The sequence below is a fragment of the Lygodium microphyllum genome, chromosome 3 (genome assembly GCF_053477565.2).
Source record: "Lygodium microphyllum isolate KBCC chromosome 3, Lygodium_microphyllum_v1.1.10, whole genome shotgun sequence".
NCBI classification, from domain to species: Eukaryota; Viridiplantae; Streptophyta; class Polypodiopsida; order Schizaeales; family Lygodiaceae; genus Lygodium; species Lygodium microphyllum.
In genome coordinates this window covers 66,271,131-66,290,027 of record NC_141137.1, presented here as the reverse complement: position 1 = coordinate 66,290,027, position 18,897 = coordinate 66,271,131, and the positions used below count along the sequence as shown (strand labels likewise).

The window sequence follows — 18,897 nt, the reverse complement described above, 5'->3', positions numbered from 1 at the left end:
AAAAAACCTCGGGCCCAACAAAAATCTCTTCAACACATTCCCCTTGTAGCAGACTGTGCAGCCACTGGGAAATACGGGAAAGCAATGGGATTCGACCAGTGACGAAGAGTATCACACCGCGATCATAAAACACCGAAAAGGAGCGTGGGACAGTTTTTGGGTCCACAGTGGCTTCCAGAACATCGTCAGGTGCAGAGTCAGAAAAGACTTCCTAATTATGTTGAACATAATCGCCAAGCAGAGTGTTGGCAAATTCCAACAAATGCTCCCAGTCAACATCCTGAGAGTCCACAGAATCCGAAGCAACCTGAGCATAGGAATGATCCTGATGAACCACTGTCTCTTCCGAAGTATGCTTGGTACGTTTACCCGCAGGCTGGATGTCAGGACTAGGGGGCATCTCTTCGGTGCACGGAACCATATCTTCAGGTTCCTCAGTATCAAAATCCGGGCCAAGTGCTGCCACCGTTTGGTCTATGAAATCCAGATCCAGACCAGCCATCTTGTATCACGATTCGATCTCAAAAGAGGACTGACGCGCGGTGGAGAGCGGGAAACGCAACCTTGTCCTCCGCAGTCGCGACCTGTCCCAAGAGGGCACGCGGCAGGGCACAAGTCTAACAGTGCAAGGGCAGGAGGGTGGAGCACAAGGCGGGCAGTCGATGGCAAAGGGGGACAGTCGGGGACGCAGGGCAGGGGCCAGGCGTCAGCCGAAACCCTAACGCACAGGGCGAAAGGGCAAAACGCAGGCGCAGAGCCCACGGGGCTTCAGAGGCAAGCGAGAGTGCAGGCGACGAGGCAGGCAACAGGGCAGGCGACAGGATAGGCGAGGGGCGTCAGGATTAGGCGACGGGGCAGGCGACGGCCAGACAGGCGTCTGAGGTAACACAGGGCGAGGGGATTGCAGACGGCAGGGCAGACGAACGCAGACGGGCGGCTGCAGGCGTGGCAACGGGAGTGGTCAAGGAAACAACACAAGGAGCAGGACGGCACAGATAGCAACGAAGAGCCAGCATATGAGTTTTTGCATCCAAAATAGCTCCACCACCCATGCGTTTAGGGGTACATGTATGTGACCACGAAATCCACGAAATTCCTGCCTGCACTGAATCCTTCTTCCATAGCATGAAACGAATGGGATGAGTGAGAGCTTTCAAAGTAGTAGGCGTCCACGGCAGCAATGGCAGGAAATACGTTAGCATTGGCAGCATAATTGTCTGAGCCACTTTGAGGCGGACATGGAATGGCTACGCTTGCGACTTCCAATACATAAACTTTGCCGCCAGTTTTTGTGAAATCCACTCCAGTAGTTCCTTTGGCCGTACATCCACCCCCAATGGGTATCCAAGATGCCTTACAATGGAGCCACGAGAAACCACCTGGCCTTGCCAGCCTAATGACTATAAATCGGGCTCCGTGCAACTGAGTATGGCTGATTTAGAGGCATTGATGCGAAGACCAGAGGCCTGACCAAAGAGTGTCCAAACATCTAATGCCTTTCGAATATTGTCCCTGTTCGCCCGCAAAATCATAAAGGTATCATCAGCCAAAGATTATCTAATAAAGTGTTGTCCCAAAGGAAGAGAGAATCCTGCCTACTGCGCAGAAGCCGCCATTGAGGATAACATTAAAAGGACCGGGTGAGTTGCCAGGGCAAAGAAGAGAGGACTCAAAGGGCAACCCTACCTGACCGAGCGTGCAAGGACAAATGGCTCTGTAACCCCACCATTGAGCATAACTCTTGAAGAAGCCGCAACACTAATGGTGTAGATCAATCAAGACATCCGAATACCAAAACCCATAGCAGACATGAGATCTGCAATGAAAGACCAGTCCACAGAGTCAAAAGCCTTTTCCAAATCCAATTGAATCAATACCACTTCCTGACTGGAGTGTCGCGCATAGTCAATAGCCATTTGCACATTTAAAATATTATGCAGAATGTTGCGGCCCTTAATGAAACCATATTGGAGAGGATGCACAATAGCTGGAAGGTGCTTGTGAAGCCGATTCGCCAGCACTTTGGAAAAGATTTTATACATCGAGCCCATCAAAGAAATTGGTCTCCAGTGTTGCAGCCTTGATGGCGAAGGGACCTTTGGAATTAGTTTGATAAGGCCTTGTTTCCATGAGGAAGCCATGACCCCTGTTTCCCAAACCTGCTAAAACATAACCGCCAATGGTTTCACCAGCTGCGTGGCCGAGTTCTCAAAGAATTCATTAGTGAGCCCATCCCAACCAGGACTTTTATCCTTAGGCAGGTGTAACAAAACATCCATAACCTCCTCCTCGCAAATATCCGCCTCCAAAGCAGCTTGCATATCAAGTGGAACCTGTTGGCGGACCAGATGATAGAAGACCGAGTGGGCATGCATAATCTGGCTAGAAGGTGAGCGAGAAGAACCAAGAAGTTCCATAAAATAATTTCTGCACATATTAACAATGGTCTGCAGGTCAGTGACCATGCGACCTTCCGAATCCTGGAGTCTAGTCATATTTTCGCGAGTAGGAGAAGCATGCAAGGCGCGAAAGAACTTATGAGATTGACAGGCACTATCTTGCAATGTGTCAGTCAAGTTATGCAGCTTGGCCTGCTGGTAAGATTTCAACTGAAACACTTGAATAAGATTGGCCAAGCGCATCTCCAGTGACAGCAGAAAATTATCATCTGGGGTATCCACGAGCAACGAACGGACCAAAGCCAGTAAGTCCTCTACTGCAAGTCGACGTCGCCGACAAAGAGAGGCATGATGGATCCCATACTACCGAGCAACCTGCTGCACATTAGAGAGCAGCCGTGCAAAGGAAGCCAAGCCCTCAGAGGCGAAGTCCACCAAGAACCTCTCAATCAATTGCTGCATATAGCCCTGAAAATTTGGATGCTTCAAATAAGAGGAGTTGAAACGTAAAGGGAGACTATCCAGCAACTGCATAAAAGGTGCAATAACCGTGCACGCATCTCAAGCTGGAGGGGGAAATGATCCGACAATGCATATTGCTGCAAGACCTTCATTTTCAGCATCTCGGGAAGAAAATCATCCCCCTGCATGATATACATTCGGTCCAACCGCGACCAAGTAGTTGCATATTGTGCGGAATGAAAAGTAAACCGTGAAAAAGAAGGGTGAAGCCACGACCAAAGATCTTGCTTAAGTACGCGCAAAGCAAATGAATTCCACACCCGGCTTTCCGGCGCATCTATTATCGAATGCCCTGAAGTGGACTGAGAAGAGTCAACACACATATTGAAATCTCCCATTAAAAAACCCCTTCGGCCAAGTGACATCGAGTCCTCCAAGGTCGACCAAAAATCCCATCGGGATGCGGGATCATTCGGAGCATAGAGGCCCAACAACCATAAAATCTCTCCTTCAAATAAGACTTCAATTACCAGAAAACGGACCCGCACATCATTTTTAACAAGAACAGGCTGGTATTTCTCATGGACAATCATCAGCACGCCCGAATAGTGCGTAGCATTTGTCCCTGCATAAAACAAACAGAATCCATGACAATCCACAACTTTTGCTACTTCACCGTGACTTTTGTGCTCAACTGCAACAATACATCCCACTGGTTCTCATGCAAGACAGTCCACATGGCATGTTGCTTATGGCGAGAGCAAATGCCTCGCACATTCCACATGGCTATCTTCATATATCTTCAAAAAAGGAAATCAGGAGCGAGGCGCCTGTTGCCTCGACTTCACCTTTTCCGCGAGAGCATCTAGGACACCCTCATCCAAAAAATCAGCCAATACTGCAAACGAATTCTGGCAACCTGCTTTAGAGGTAGAAGGAAAATCCACTGCCTTGGGAGTGGGACGGGGATAACACCAATCCCAAGGTGTAATCACATTACCTTTTGTATCAAACGCCAGCTTAGCAGGTGGGCCCTTGGGACCATTTGTATAGACTTTCCTGGTAGACTGATTACGGGGGGCAGACGGGGCCATAGTACGCACAGCATGCTGTGAAGTGAACATTTCTTTCCGGCGCATATACGTGCGCACGGAGTCCTGTGAAGCATTAGGCCCAACGTCCGTCAGGCTTGCATCCAACTTTTTACCTTTTTTTTTACGAGCCTCAATCCAATCAGTGCTACGGGAATCCAGACCCAGGACCTGTTGTTTGCCTTTATCCACAACACTAGGTGGCTTAAGGGCCTCCTATGCCGGGGCATCAAGCACCATGTCATCCTTAGGCAGCATAACATGCGCATCCTCGGAAGATGGTTGTCTTTCTGGGCATTCGGCCATAAAATGCCCCAACTTACCACATGAAAAGCAGTGTCCCGCAAAGTTGCCCCATTTCAGGCGGAAATGCAAAGGATGCATGCCGAAACAATTGAGGCGAAGCCACGCAGGACTTTTCTTGGCCGTGTCCCATAACATGCATAAACGGTTTCGATTCATAGCCCTGAGGCTTGGGGGAACCAGCATTGTTCCCACAACTGCCATCGCATCCTTCAACAATGGCCAATAGACGACCGGACAATTTTCCACTTCCACCCACACCGAGCATTCTCATTGGAGCAAGCGCTGCAAGTCTCCCGTAGGGACCATGGTACAGCATGGACCAAGTGGTCCATCAAAGAATAATGGCAACTTGGACAGGAGCTCAGCTCGATGTGTTTCTGATTTCAACAGCACCTCATAAAAGCTGCGGGGTCCAAGAAAGATCTCCTCAACACACTCCCCTTGCAATAAATGGTGCATCCACTGGCGAATATGTGAAAGCACTGGGATCCTGTTAGTGAAGAAAAATATAACAGCGCGGTCATAAAACACCGAAAAAGACCGCAGGACTGATTTCGAGTCCACCGTGGCTTCCAGCACATCATCAGTTCCCGAGTCAGAAAAAGTTTCATTATTATGCTAGCGATTAATTACTGGAAAGCCTTCGGACGGATTATGGACAAGCCTACGGGCGGAACTCCTTGTATTTCAAAGATAAAATGATGAAATGATAATAAAGAATTTGTCTGATATTGTTTTTCTATGTCACGTGATAAGATTACGTGAAGGAACTAGTGCTTAACAAGATTAATTAAAAAAGCTGATTGTTATGTGTCAAATTAATGTGTTAGATAATTACATAACTAAAACAAACCGAGGAAAGTGCGGAGGATGGACCATGGGTCCGTCCTACGGTTGGGTGGTCCCGGTTAGCCGAGAACTTTTCTCAAAAATAATCGCCAAGCAAAGTATTGGCAAAGTCCAACAAATGCTCCCAGTCAAGTTCCTGCGAATCCACAAGATCAGAGGCGACCTGCGCATAGGAACGTTCCTGAGGACCCATTGGCTCGTCAGAAGTATGCTTGGAGCGTTTGCCCGCAGGCGGCAGTTCAGAAACCGAAAGCATCTCCTTCGTGCACGGCACCATGTCCTCCGGCTTCTCTGTATCAGAATCAGGGCCAAGGGTTGCCACCGTCTGATCTAGAAAATCCATATCCAGGCCAACCACACTGCTGTCTTCTCTCTCTGTCAAGGGGCACAGGCAAGAGCAACGCTATCTCTTGCACTCTCGCTCTCTCTCTCTCTCTCTCTGTGCACAGGAGCAGATCAGCTCATTGCTCTGATTCTGCAAATGTCGTGGCCTGTCAAACTGTCCTGTGGACCCCGTCCGGTCTGTGGACGCCCGGCACTCCTTGCGCTGCACCCCTGTGGTCACAAAAGCTAGGCGAAAATGAAGCAGATTGCAGATGGCGGCTGCAAACAAGGCAGCACGTCGAGGTACAGTCGAAGGTGAGGCAGGCTGCAGACGAGTGACGCAGGCTTCAGGCGGCGCTTGTAGACAGGGCGGCAGGTCGCGAAACAAGCGCAATAGGGGCAAGCTACAGGCTGCGCCTGCAGACAGGGCAGGCGTTCACGAGCAAAACGGGCACAGAAGGTCGCTGCAGACAGAAGCGCGCACAGGACCGAACTCCCGCCCACCACACAGAAAAACGCGTCGCAGTCAAGGGGGGGCACCGGACCCGCCATCGCCCACGCTCGCGCCCGTCCCCGTCATCGCTCTCCTCTCTCTCTCTCTCTCTCTCTCTCTCTCTCTCTCAAAAGGTAATTGTGTTAATTACGAAAAAAGGTACAAGCTTGCATGATTACAAGATACACGATGGCTCTATCCCATCATGTGTACACACTGACTCTCTACAAGAACCAGACAACCAAAGAGTTACAAAGTCATGGCAAAGACACAGAGGAAATTGCCATATGCCAGGGACGTAAGTCCTCCCGAGGGAGGATATCAAAGTGCTGAAGAAGATCTATCTGCCAATACAAGAGACTTTTGAGCCGCGAAATATGCCGCTGAATATTAAAGGCGGAATCAAAAAGAAAAGCATTCCGAATGGTCCAATTATGCCAACAGCCCCAATATTGAAGAAAGTGAAACAAAATCTTCATGTGAGGCTGTGTCGGTGTGGGATATTTGGGCCGTGCAAAAACCCAATCAAACGGGCGTAGCGAGAAACCAACCACCGCTCGCCAAACAGCCGACAAGAATGACCAGATTTTCTGAGAGATGGGGCAAGAAATAAAACAATGACGGGTAGATTCCACAGTGGTGGTGCAAAAGAAACAGTTGCCGTTGGAGATTCGACGCTTGGAAAGGGCTAAAGCAAGCGGAAGACCACCAATCATCACCCTCCAAAGAAAGACCTTATATTTGAAGGGTGTCTTGTTCAACTAGCACTCCATCACCATTACCCTCCACCATGACCTGGATTTATACAATCCCCATAGAGTATTAGCTTTAGTAACCACCCATTGATGATCTTTTATCAGAAGATGATACATCTGGTTAGCTGAAGCATTTTCTAAATTGAGCCGGCCTGCAAAGTCCCAGTCCTGCCAAGGACGATCCGTAGCAAGGGCAAGAAAGGGTTGTCTGCTCTAGAGCACCATCAAAAGCTGTTCCCATAAATACCTATATCCACGTGGGATCCTGAAAAGCCTCCTGGCGGTACGAAATGATATCAACACATTGCGACTGGCAAGGGTGGCATCCGCTACCGAAGTTAAGCCCAAACGTGCCATGCGGTTGAATTTGAAGCTCATGTTTACCTTCCCATGAAATTAACCGCGAGACTGCCAACAATTCCGATTGAAAAGAATTAGTAGCTAAGTGATCCTCCGTTGGATGCCACTGCACCTTCCGAAGGACTTGTCTCCATGAACACACCAAATGGGCAAGCAGAGATGAAGAAGAACTGGCGAAGCGAGAATCGGCATTAAGAACATGCCACCAAAAACCCCGGATTTGAGTGTTACCATGCAGAAGCCCGTGATCCTCAATAAAATAACGGGCTATAACAACCCATGGATAATGATCCGAGCACATGGCGCGAAAAAGAGACCAAAGAAGCGCGAGCATATGAGTTTGGGCATCTAAAATAGCCCCTCCACCCATGCGTTTGGGGGTGCACACATGTGACCAAGAAATCCAGGAAATGCCTGCATGCAAAGAATCCTTCTTCCATAACATGAAACGAATAGATTGAGTAAGAGCATTCAGTGTAGTAGTAGTCCAGGGCAGCAATGGCAAGAAATATGTGAGCATTGGCAACATAATTGATTGGGCTACTTTGAGGCGAACAGGGAAGGGCCAGGCCTGAGTATTCCAATGCATAACCTTAGCCGCCAGTTTTTGTGAAATCCACTGTAGTAGCTGCTTTGGGGGAACATCAGCACCCAAAGGGTACCCAAGATGCCTGACAATGAAGCCACGAGGAAGTACCAGTCCCTGCCAGTCCAATGACTGCAAATCCAACTCCGTGCAGCTGAGAAGGGCTGATTTCAAAGCGTTGATGCGAAGACCGGAAGCCTGACCAAAAAGAGCCCAAACATCTAATGCTTTGCGAAGGTTATCCTTGTCTGCACGTAGAATCATAAAGCTATCATCAGCGAAGGATTAACTAATGAAGTGCTGTCCAGAGGGAAGCAACAATCCAGCCAACTGAGAAGAAGCTGCCATGTGAGATAACATCGAAAGAACTGGATGAGTCGTGAGGGCAAAGAAGAGGGGACTCAAACGGCACCCCTGTCTGACAGAGGGGGCAAGGACAATTGGCTTGGTAACGCCTCCATTCAACATGACGCGCGAAGACGCTACATCACTGATAGTGTAGATCAGACGAGACATCCGAGCACCAAAGCCCATGGTAGACATAAGATCTGCAATGAAAGACCACTCCAGATAATCAAAAGCCTTTTCCAGGTCCAATTGAACCAATACGACCTGCTGATAGAATGCCTTGCATAATCAATCGCCAGTTGCGCATTTAATACATTGTGCAAATTTTTTTTGCCCTTAATGAAACCGTATTGGAGAGGATGCACAATGGCAGGAAGATGCTTATGGAGCCGGTTCGCCATTACTTTGGCAAAGATTTTATACATAGAACCCATCAAAGAAATTGGACGCCACTGTTTCAACATGGACGGCGAAGGAACTTTTGGAAGCATTTAATAAGACCTTCTTTCCATGAGGACGGCATGATCCCCATTTCCCACACCTGCTGAAACAAAGCCGTCAATGGTTTCGCGAGCTGGGTGGCAAAAAACTCAAAGAACTCATTGGTGAGACCATCCCAGCCAGGACTTTTATCCTTGGGCAAGTGTAACAGAACGTCCATAACCTCCTCCTCACAAATATCTGCCTCCAAAGTAGATTGCATTTCCTGCGGAACCTGATTGCGGACCAGATCATAAAAAACTGAACGAGCATGAGCAGTTTGGCCTAAAGGAGGAGAAGTGGAACCAAGAAGATCGAGGAAATAATTCCTACACATATCCACAATAGTCTGCGGATCAAGGACCATTTGTCCGTCTGCATCCTAGAGTCTAGTCATATTCTCGCGAGCAGGATCGAAAGAACTTATGAGTCTGACAAGCACTATCTTGCAAAGTCTCTGTCAGATGTTGCAATTTAACCTGCTGATAAGATTTTAACTGAAACTCTTTACTAAGATCAGCCAGATGCATTGCCAGTGACTGCAGAAATACATCATCTGGAGTGTCCACCAGCAAAGAATGAACCAACGCCAGAAGATCCTCCGCTGCTTGCCGACGCCGCTGAGAAAGAGAGGCATGATGAATCCCATACTGCTGAGCAACCCGCTGCACATTAGAGAGCAATCTTTCAAACGAAGCAGTGCCCTGAGATGAGAAATTCAATAGGAATCGATCAATCAATTGCTGCATATAGGCCTAAAAGATTGCATGCTTCAAATAAGATGAGTTAAAACGCAAAGGGAGTCTATCCAAAAATTGCTTGAAAGGTGCAATGGGTTGTGCAAGCAGCTCAATCTGGAGAGGGAAATGGTCTGACAAGGCATATTGTTGCAACACTTTCATTTCGAGCATCTCAGGAAGGAAATTATCATTCTGCATGATGTAAATGCGGTCTAATCGCGACCATGTTGTAGCATGCTGGGCAGAATGGAAAGTAAACCCTGTAGAAGAAGGGTGCAGCCAGGACCAGAGATCTTGCTGAAGAACGGTAAGAGCCAAGTCCTACCATATACGACGTTCTGGCGCATCCATTACCGAATGTTCTGATGTGGACTGCGAAGAATCAACACACATATTGAAATCTCCCATCAAAAAACCCCGTCTGCCAAGAGCCAAGGAAGTCTACAGAGTATGCCAAAGCTCCCGACGAGCTAAAGGATCATTCGGAGCATAGAGGCCAAGTAACCATAAGATCTCTCCTTCAAATAAAACTTCAATGACCACAAAGCGGCCATGTACATCATTCTTAATAAGAACCTGCTGATATTTTTCATGTACAATCATAAGCACCCCAGAAATACTGCCTGGCATGTGTCCCTGCATAGAACAAACGAAAGCCATGGCAATCCACAACTTTTCCTGCTTCACCGTGACTCTTGTGCTCAACAGCACACAGGACATCCCACTGATTCTCATGCAAAACAGTCCACAGGGCATGTTGCTTGTGGCAAGAGCAAATCCCTCGCACATTCCACGTGGCGATCTTCATGTGTATTCCAAAGAAAATCAAGTACGAGGCACAGCTTGCCTCGATTTGACCTTTTCTGCGAGAATGTCCAGGACTCCGTCATCCAAAAAGTCGGCTAACACAGCAAAAGAGTTTTGACGAGCAGCTTTGGAGGTAGATGGCATATCCGCTGACTTGGAGTTGGGACGGGGATAACGACGATCCCATGGGGTAGTGACGTTACCTTTAGTATCAAAAGCCAGCTTAGCACGTGGACCCTTTGGACCATCCAAATATGCTCTCCTAGGTGGCTGTTGACGGGGAGCAGAAGAAACCATAGCAGGAGCAGAGTGCTCTGAAGACTATTTCTTTCCTGCGCATATACGTACGCATGGGATTTGGTGAGGCAGTAGGCACAATATCCACCATGCTAGCAACAAGCTTGTTGCCTTTTTTCGTGTGTACATCCACCCAGTCATTGCCACGGGAATCCAAACCTGAGACATGTTGTTTCCCTTTGTCCAAGACGTAAGGTAGCTGGGTAGCATCCTGCGACGGAGCCTCACACACCATGTCTTCCATAGGCAGCGCAACATGCTCAGCATCTGAAGTGTGGTGCTTCTTTGGGCATTCGGCCATGAAATGCCCCAATTTTCCACACAAAAAGCAATGTCTTGCAAAGTTGCCCCATTTCAAACGAAAATGTAAAGGATGCATGCCAGAGCAATTGATACGTAACCACACAGGCCTTTTCCGAGCAGTGTCCCATAACATGCACAGACGGTTGCAATTCATGGCCCTAAGGCTTGGGGGGACCAGAACAGTGCCCACAGCGGCCATGGCATCCTTTAACAGTGGCCAATAAACAGCCGGAAAATTTTCCACTTCAACCCACACAGGGCATTCACGTTGCAGCAAGCGCTGAAAATCTGCCATTGGGCGCCATGGCACAATATGGACCAGACGGTGATCAACGAACAATGGCAGTTTAGACGGGAGAGTAGCACGATGCATCTCAAATTTCAACAGCACTTCAAAAAACCCCCGGGGCCCAATAAAAATCTCTTCAACAAATTCCCCTTGTAGCAGACTTTGCAGCCACTGGCGAATACGCGAAAGGAGTGGGATCCGACCAGTGAAGAAGAGTATCACCGCACGTTCATAAAAAACTGAAAAGGAGCGCAAGACATGTTTCGGGTCCACAATGGCTTCGAGAACATCTTCCGTTGCAGAGTCGGAAAAGACTTCCTGATTATGCTGAACGTAATCACCAAGTAGAGTGTTGGCAAATTCCAGCAAATGCTCCCAGTCAGCATCCTGAGAGTCCACAAAATCTGAAGCAACCTCAGCATAGGAACGATCTTGATGATCCATTGTGTCAGCCGAGGTATGATTAGTACGTTTGCCCGCAGGCTGGAGGTCAGAAGTAGGCGGCATCTCCTCTGTGCGCGGAACCATATCCTCTGGTTCCTCCGTATCAGAATCCGGACCAAGAGCTGCCACCGTTTGGTCTATAAAATCCAGATCCAAGCCCGCCATCTTGTATCAGTACATATGCCGGTCAGAGGCCGATTGAAGAGCACAGGAGGCAGAGACACGCAAGCCTCTCTCTTTCTCCCTCTCTCTCTCTCTCTCTCTCTCTCTCTCTCTATACAGGAGCAGATTAGTTCGCTGATCCGTTTCTGCTGGTGAGCACGTGCCCTCCTGTGCTTGCTTGGTGGGCATGGTTGGTTCTTCGCCTGCTTGCTTCCTTCTCTCTCTCTCTCTCTCTCTCTCTCTCTCTCTCTCTCTCTCTCTCTCTCTCTCTCTCTCTCTTTGTGTACAGAGCAATGAGCACACTGGACGGGACACTGCCTCTCTAACGCCTGTGGGGCTTAGGGTTGACCGCAACTGGGCGCCTCTGCAGAAGGGAGCAAAATGACCAGACGCACCCGCGAACAGAAGAGAGGTTGAAGGCAGAGGGGCGTCTGCAGTCGTGGCAACGCAAGCGGGCAGGAAGTCAGTGCAAGGAAACTCGTGACATACCACAAGGGCGCCGAGGAGCAGGACGCACGAAACGACGACGAGACGGAAGGACGACAGCTGGGACCCCAGCCACCAGGACGAACGACAGACGGGCGACGGCCTATGCCGTCTGCACACAGGGGGAACCGGGCAGTGGATGACGCTGAAGCTGCACAGGCAGCAGGGCACGAGCGGGCGCCATCGACGAGCTCTTCAGAGTCTCTCTCTCTCTCTCTCTCTCTCCACCTTGTAAAAATTCTGGATAGAAAGTGCAAGCAGAGGCAATTAACAGCATAATGAAAGTGATTGTCCCCAAGAGCACTTGAGCAAGTGATTAAAAATCAGAAGATGAAACCAATGGTCCCTAACCTGGACAAAATATTCACTTTCTGCATCTAGTGCACTTGTGGCCTCATCAAGGATCAAGATAATAGGGTTTCTTATCAGAGCCCGTGCTATAGCAATACGCTGCTTTTGACCCCCACTGAGGCGTGCACTGTCCACAACAGTATTATAACCTTCTGGTGTTGCCATAATAAAATCATGCGCATGTGCTTGCCTTGCTGCATTTTGAACTTCCAAAGGACTGACATTTCTTCCACAGCCATATGCTATGTTTGAAGCTATATCCATCCTGAAAAGTCGTGGTTCCTGCAAAGCATCACAAAAGGTTAGCAACCACTGACAAAAGAGCTGGAAACTTGTGCAATAGTGCCTCCATTACAACAAATACCGTTAATCTATTGAATACAGATAATTAATGCAAGAATCCAAGCCATTTATCTAATATTATCTAATCTGAGGTCTATTCCACAATAATCAGCATGCCCATTTCAAGGGGACACATTTCAATTGATGCTTGTCTAATAATCAGTAGACCAACGAAAAAAAACAGACACATGCACCTCCACAAGGCAAGGGTTTTCAAGAATTGTATTATATGGGACTGGCATATGTGAAACCAGCAAGTAAAGTTTTGGCAGAAAGCAAAGCCTTGAGAACAAGTCAATGAAAACTAAGTCTAAATCAGGATTCAGAAAAAAGAGATGGGAACAAACAGGTTCCCCAGCACTGTTTTTTCCACAGAAGAGAAAACAACCCTATTAATAAGACTCTTAGAACAAATATCTCAATGTAAAATGCAAAATATAAAGCAGCCCTATAACGGACTTCCACATCAAAAAATATGTGACAAGGGGAAGTCTATTGCAAAACTTGAATGAATAACCAGTCCGCCCTTTATAACACCTAATAGCCCTCTTGAAAGGCTCTTATGAATCCCTTCCCTTTTGAACACAGGCTGCACCAAAAATCGCAACCTCTGAAAATCATTTTCATTATTTTGCAGAACATGATGCATGGTTCTCACTTACATTGCAGTGACTAGGCAGACTTTATGCAGGCAGCCAGATGTAACCACTCACTATTCCTGTGATCAAGCAGTCACATGAAACAGAAGTGTAGATGGAAACAGTCAAATTATTTAAGATGGCATTTAAGTTATGCTGGGAAACAAACAAAAGTAGGAAATGGTTTTCAGGAAATGCCATATAAACATTTTATGTTACATGCAACAAATATCTGGGAGTTGTAAATAGAGAAATAAATGTGACAACTGTAAAAGAACTTTATTTGTTCTGTAGCAACTAGGAGCCTAGTCAGGGTGAAGCTAGCATAGGACTGTAAGATCTTTCAAGTGGGGGGCTGTGTAAGATGCTAACAGTTTGGAGATTAGAGACCAATGTCAAAAGATGACATACCAGCGAGACAGTAGGGTTTGCGGGGAGGAACACGGAGTGAACTCAACAAACATGGAGAAGGGAAGAGAAGAGAGAAGAAACTCTGATGAATGGAATGATGAAGATCTGAATGAAGGAGTGAATGTGATACAAGGGAACAAGGGTGCGGTAGCACAAGGAAGATGATGAAGACAGCCATGAACCACGAACCGCAATGTCCTCCTGAAGGGGTGTGAGGGTAGCGGAGAGGCTAGAGAGAAGAGCTGACGGACTGAATGAATCAGCTGTAAAGAATGAATGAGAGAGTGGCCTATAAATAGGCACAGTCACTCTAGGATGGCGCCCCTTTTTGGGGCTGCAAACCCTAAACGCAAAAAGGCAAAAACACAAACTGCAAGTGAAGGGTGAAGGGTTTCTCAACACCCCCTCTCAGGCCCAAAAAGGGAAAGAAGAGAAGAGTGAGGTGGAGATGGAATGCTACATGCTGAAGAATGCTCATGCAACAGGTGCCACTTGGAGAGTGTTCCTCCTGGGGAAATTTTTCACTTGCCATAGCACCCTAATACAAAGATAATGAAAACATGCAATGCATAGGAGGAATGTTAGACTTTGTTTGGTGCTAAGAACCATAAGGATATGCTCGTACTCGATCTCAGGAGTTGGCTCCATGCTAACCAAGTGACCAAGGCAAGAAGAAGAGGAGGAAGAAGATGTAGAGGATCCCTAAGATCCAAGATTTCCACCTGAAAGGTAACTTGCAGTAAAGAACAGTAGACGGAGTGAACTCGAGAACCGGAAACTCAACCTTGGGAGAGAAGCCACTAGCTTTGTGCATCCATGCAAGAAGGAATACGAAGGCCTCATCACCAAGTCGCAACTGAACCTCCAAGGCCCAGATCTAGGTAGATCCTTGAGATCTTGGGTATCAATAGGTGAGATGACCACTGGAAGGAAGCTACCCCATCTAAGGGTAGAAGAAGAAGGTAAAAGGCCTCCACCAAGCTGTGCGAAGGGCTGAGTGTGGGTGGGGACCCCCTATGAAACTAGAGGAATAGGAGCCCCCTCTGAAGTTGCAATAGATGTAAATGCCCCCTCGAAGGGCAAAGAAAGATCAGCCCCCTCTGGATCCCCCTCTGAGGTAGATAGAGAATCCAAAAACTCATGGATCATGAACTCCGAAATGTCTGAGAATGAAGGAAGCACCACCCCTCGTGCCAAAGAAGGTATCTGGGGTGGTGAAGAGTTCCCAAATGTGGCCTCTCAAACCTAAGTAGGCGAGGATGAAGGGTGGGGCTCAAACTAAGCAATGAACAATAGTCGTTGCTTCTCAATGGAACGGACCGCGAAGCCAAAGAAGAGAAAGAAATCGAGCAGCCATTGTCTCTCGAAGGAGCGGACTAACAAGGAGATGGTATTAAACAATCACTATCTCTCCATGGAGTGAACTGCAGAACCACGAGCCATGGTAGCCACTGTACCTGAAAATAGGCGCCAATCGATCCTCCATGTGCTCGAAAAGGACTTAGTGCGCATCGGATGCGTCTTATTTCCTTGAGCGTAGTACTCTAATAGCCGATGCAAAACGATCCCTATGGCCCAAAAAGAAGAGGTGGCACAAGGAGTGCCTCGTGGAAGATGCATATACTACGGGGGGGTGGAGAGCAAAGGTCAAAGTTGGAAATCTTCGGTGGGATGACCGTTTGTGCCGCAGTAGGAGCACCCAGTAGTCTAGTCATCTATTGGTAAAGAAGCCATGGATACTAGTGTGCCTCGTTGAAGAAGGAAGAGGTGGAAGAGGTCAGTCACGAACCACGAACCGCAATGTCCACCTCAAGGGGCGTGAGGGCAGTATGAAGCACGAACCGCAAGGTCCACCACAAGGGGTGAGAGGGCAGTGAAAGGGTTGGAAGTGAGATGCTAGTGGGAGGAGGATGCTACCAGCAGTAAGAGGTTGCAACCAATAGAAAAACACAAGTGAGAAGAGAGAATGACTAAAAACACAGGTGAAACCAACACCATCAGTTAGTATGCTAAAATCAACTCCGAACAATGTGTGGTAGGCTGGAAATAGGCATCAGACTATTATAGATAGCAATGGCCAGCTTGGACCGCAATGTCCTTCGCGTCCGAGGTGTGGGCAACAAGCTGAAATACCTGAAATTTGCAAAAACGAGAGTGCTTTCTAAATGGAGAATGATCAACAACACTCATTCTGCTGTAAACAACTACAAACTGCAGGTGGAAGGCTGGAAACAGACGCCAGACTATAGATAATAGCAAGGGGCAGCTGAGATTGCAATGTCCTCCACGAAAAGGGTGTAGGCAGCAAGCTGAAAACACCTAAAACCTACAAAAACAAGATTTTGATGCAGCGGAAAAAGAAGAGAACTGGATGCCGAACCCGCCACCAATCTTTGGCATCACTGGAGTGGAGGATCTTTGCCGTTGTTTGAGCAGATCCAGTTCTGATACCATGTCAAAAGGTGACATACCAGCAAGACAGTAGGATTTGCGGGGAGGAACATGGAGTGAAGTCGACAAACATGGAGAAGAAAAGAGAAGAGAGAAGAAACTCTGATGAATGGAATGATGAAGATCTGAATCATGGAGTGAATGTGATACAAGGGAACAAGGATGCCATAGCACAAGGAAGATGATGAAGACAGCCATGAATCACGAACTGCAATGTCCTTCTGAAGGGGTATGAGGGTAGTGGAGAGGCTAGAGAGAAGAGATGACGGACTGAATGAATTAGCCGTAAAGAATGAATGAGAGAGTGGCCTATAAATAGGCACAGTCAATCTAGGATGGCGCCCCTTTTTGGGGCTGCAAACCCTAAAACCAAAACGCAAAAAACGCAAAAACGCAAATTGCAGGTGAAGGGTGAAGGGTTTCTCGACAACCAGTACATATACTGTTGGAGGACCATGATAGCCTATCATACATTCAATCTTTCCACAAACCAAGGCCAAAGAACTTTAGAGGAGACTTAAGTTCAATTTGTAGTTGCCATTATACAAGCTTAGAGATCTGCATAATCAAGGCTCCATCAATTAGCCCCAATAAGAATTGAAGAAAGACGAGGCAACCTTTTCTCTTTAACCATCATTTGAGGTTAAAGAATGACTACACTCTGAGACGTTTTCAAGGCCTCAAGGGGGCCAAGACCGTAATTGAGACAATGACAATAGACAAACTCCACTATCCATATGTTTGGTATACGCATGAAACATTGGATTTTTGGCAATGGCAATGCAACTTTGATTGTCACATCTTAGCATTGTTGGATCTTCATCCTGCACTCTCATATGCCACAGAATCTTCCTTAACCATATCACTTCACATGCAACAAAACAATCAACGTCCTTATTGATTATTTCTTAACTAATTCAAGAGAATATTCTTGAATCCAAAGAGAAACAATATCCAACAACTAACTTCCTAAAATCATTGTCACCTGCCCAACCTAAGTCACAACTCCCCACAATAGAACTTCTGAAACTGTATGTGATACCATGGTCAAGAGTTCCCTTCAAGTATCTGAGCATCGGCATCCGAGCTTTCCAATGACTTTCTCGTGGTTTGTTGGAGAACCTGCTGAAAACACCAACAACAAAACCGATAGCTGGCCTAGTGTTGCATAAGTAGATGAGACTATCCATCGACCACCTATACCTCCCAATGTTTGCTAGTGCTGATGTATCCTCAATGAATAATTTCTCATTGACCTCCATAGGTGTAACTATCTCCTTGCACTTGATCATGCCAAAAGCTTCCAAGATCTCCCATGCATACTTCAATCCTCAAACAATAGTGTAGCAAGTCTATGTCTATCATTTCAAACTCGAACCTCAAAGCTGTTGGGTTTGCCTCACATCTACGCTCACAGAAGAGTATCAGTGATCTACGGTAAGACAATGGGACACTTTTTATTCTCCTTATGAGAGGCTTTTTTCCCTAGTTACATTATCTTTTATTTTATGTGCTTGTGTTACATAATTCGGCGACTTACTGTGTTTTACACCTTTCGAATGTGAGCACACATTAACAACCCTAAGGTTTAAGGGTTGTACATTGTACTTTCATTACATGCTTGGTAATTGCATTTGGGAGTCGTGTTATGTCTTCACTCTCTCACTCTCCACTGTCAACTGTGTACTCTTAGTTGAACTTCAATCCTCCATACCTCACATTTGGTATCAAAGAAGTGGTTAAGCTCGAGCTCCAGCCGCCATTTGCAACCATTGACCTCCTACTCTCGCCACCCGTTCAGACCTACAGCTTCTGCCTCCAGTGTTGCCACCAATCCAGCACTAGTTTCCAACAGTTCCGCCATCTGGTCGCCAGCCACCAGCCAACTACAACTCCCCCGCTCCTAGTCCGCCAACATAGGAGACATGTGCTTGTTCCACCAACAGGCCCGCCACCTACAGCGCCTGCTCTGCCTATTGCTCCACCACTGATCAACTCCACCTAGAATCTGCCTACAGCCTGCCACTTGTCAGCTCCACCCGGGTTCAATCTCCGCCACCTGAACACCGCCACCTGAACAACTGGCAAGTCTCCTCCAACTCACTTTTGACTGTCCCTCTGCCAGCTCCTCCACACCTGTCAACTCTCACAGAAAGCATTAGAGGTAACAAAGACACATTCAGTTTTTTAAAATCAAAAATTTGAATTACAACAAAGGGCTTTTGCCTTGGCAGTCCACTTTTGCTCTTGGCCGTGACTTGGACACACTTACTACAGAGATTTCTTGGGAAGCGGGCCAAAATATTCAAGACTTTTGGATTTGAGCTGACATTGGCACCTATACTACAGGTTCAATATGAAATAGACTGAAATTGTGCATTTTGGACAAAAAACAATTGGGGCTTTTGCATTGGTTTTGTTGCTGAGCAGTGTTTGTGCATTGGACAACGTGTACACTGGACAATTTTGACAAAGTGTGACACAGATTTGCCAATTACAACGTGGTGCGTGATGTAATTTCTGAATATTTCCAGATTTCTAGGTTGTTCCAGCTTTAGTTCTTGCTTTTGTGTTCATTGAAACAGTGACATTTACCATGGCCAGTTAGGGACAGAATGATGTATTCACATATGTATCCAAGGAGGATAGATTGGATGGTAATTATTATTCTCTATGGTCTTTCATGATGAAGAATGTGTTGATTGCAAAAAATCTTTGGGATT

The 18,897-nt window shown here is 47.1% G+C and overlaps 1 protein-coding gene across 7 annotated transcripts in view; it reads right to left on the bottom strand.

Annotated features, from left to right (window-relative positions):
- ABCB26 (transporter associated with antigen processing protein 1) overlaps positions 1-18,897 on the bottom strand; it is a 117,143-nt gene that overhangs the window by 46,996 nt on the left and 51,250 nt on the right. For 6 of the 7 annotated variants that reach the window (XR_015689581.1, XR_015689580.1, XM_087672143.1 and 3 more), the window contains one exon: positions 12,333-12,614. Coding sequence is in view for 4 of the 7 variants with exons in the window: in XM_087672143.1 (XP_087528269.1) it covers positions 12,333-12,614 (282 nt within the window). In the remaining 3 variants the exon portion in view is untranslated. Of the gene's footprint in view, positions 1-12,332; positions 12,615-18,897 lie in introns of those variants that run through there. The other variant, XR_015689583.1, reaches the window with a different exon arrangement.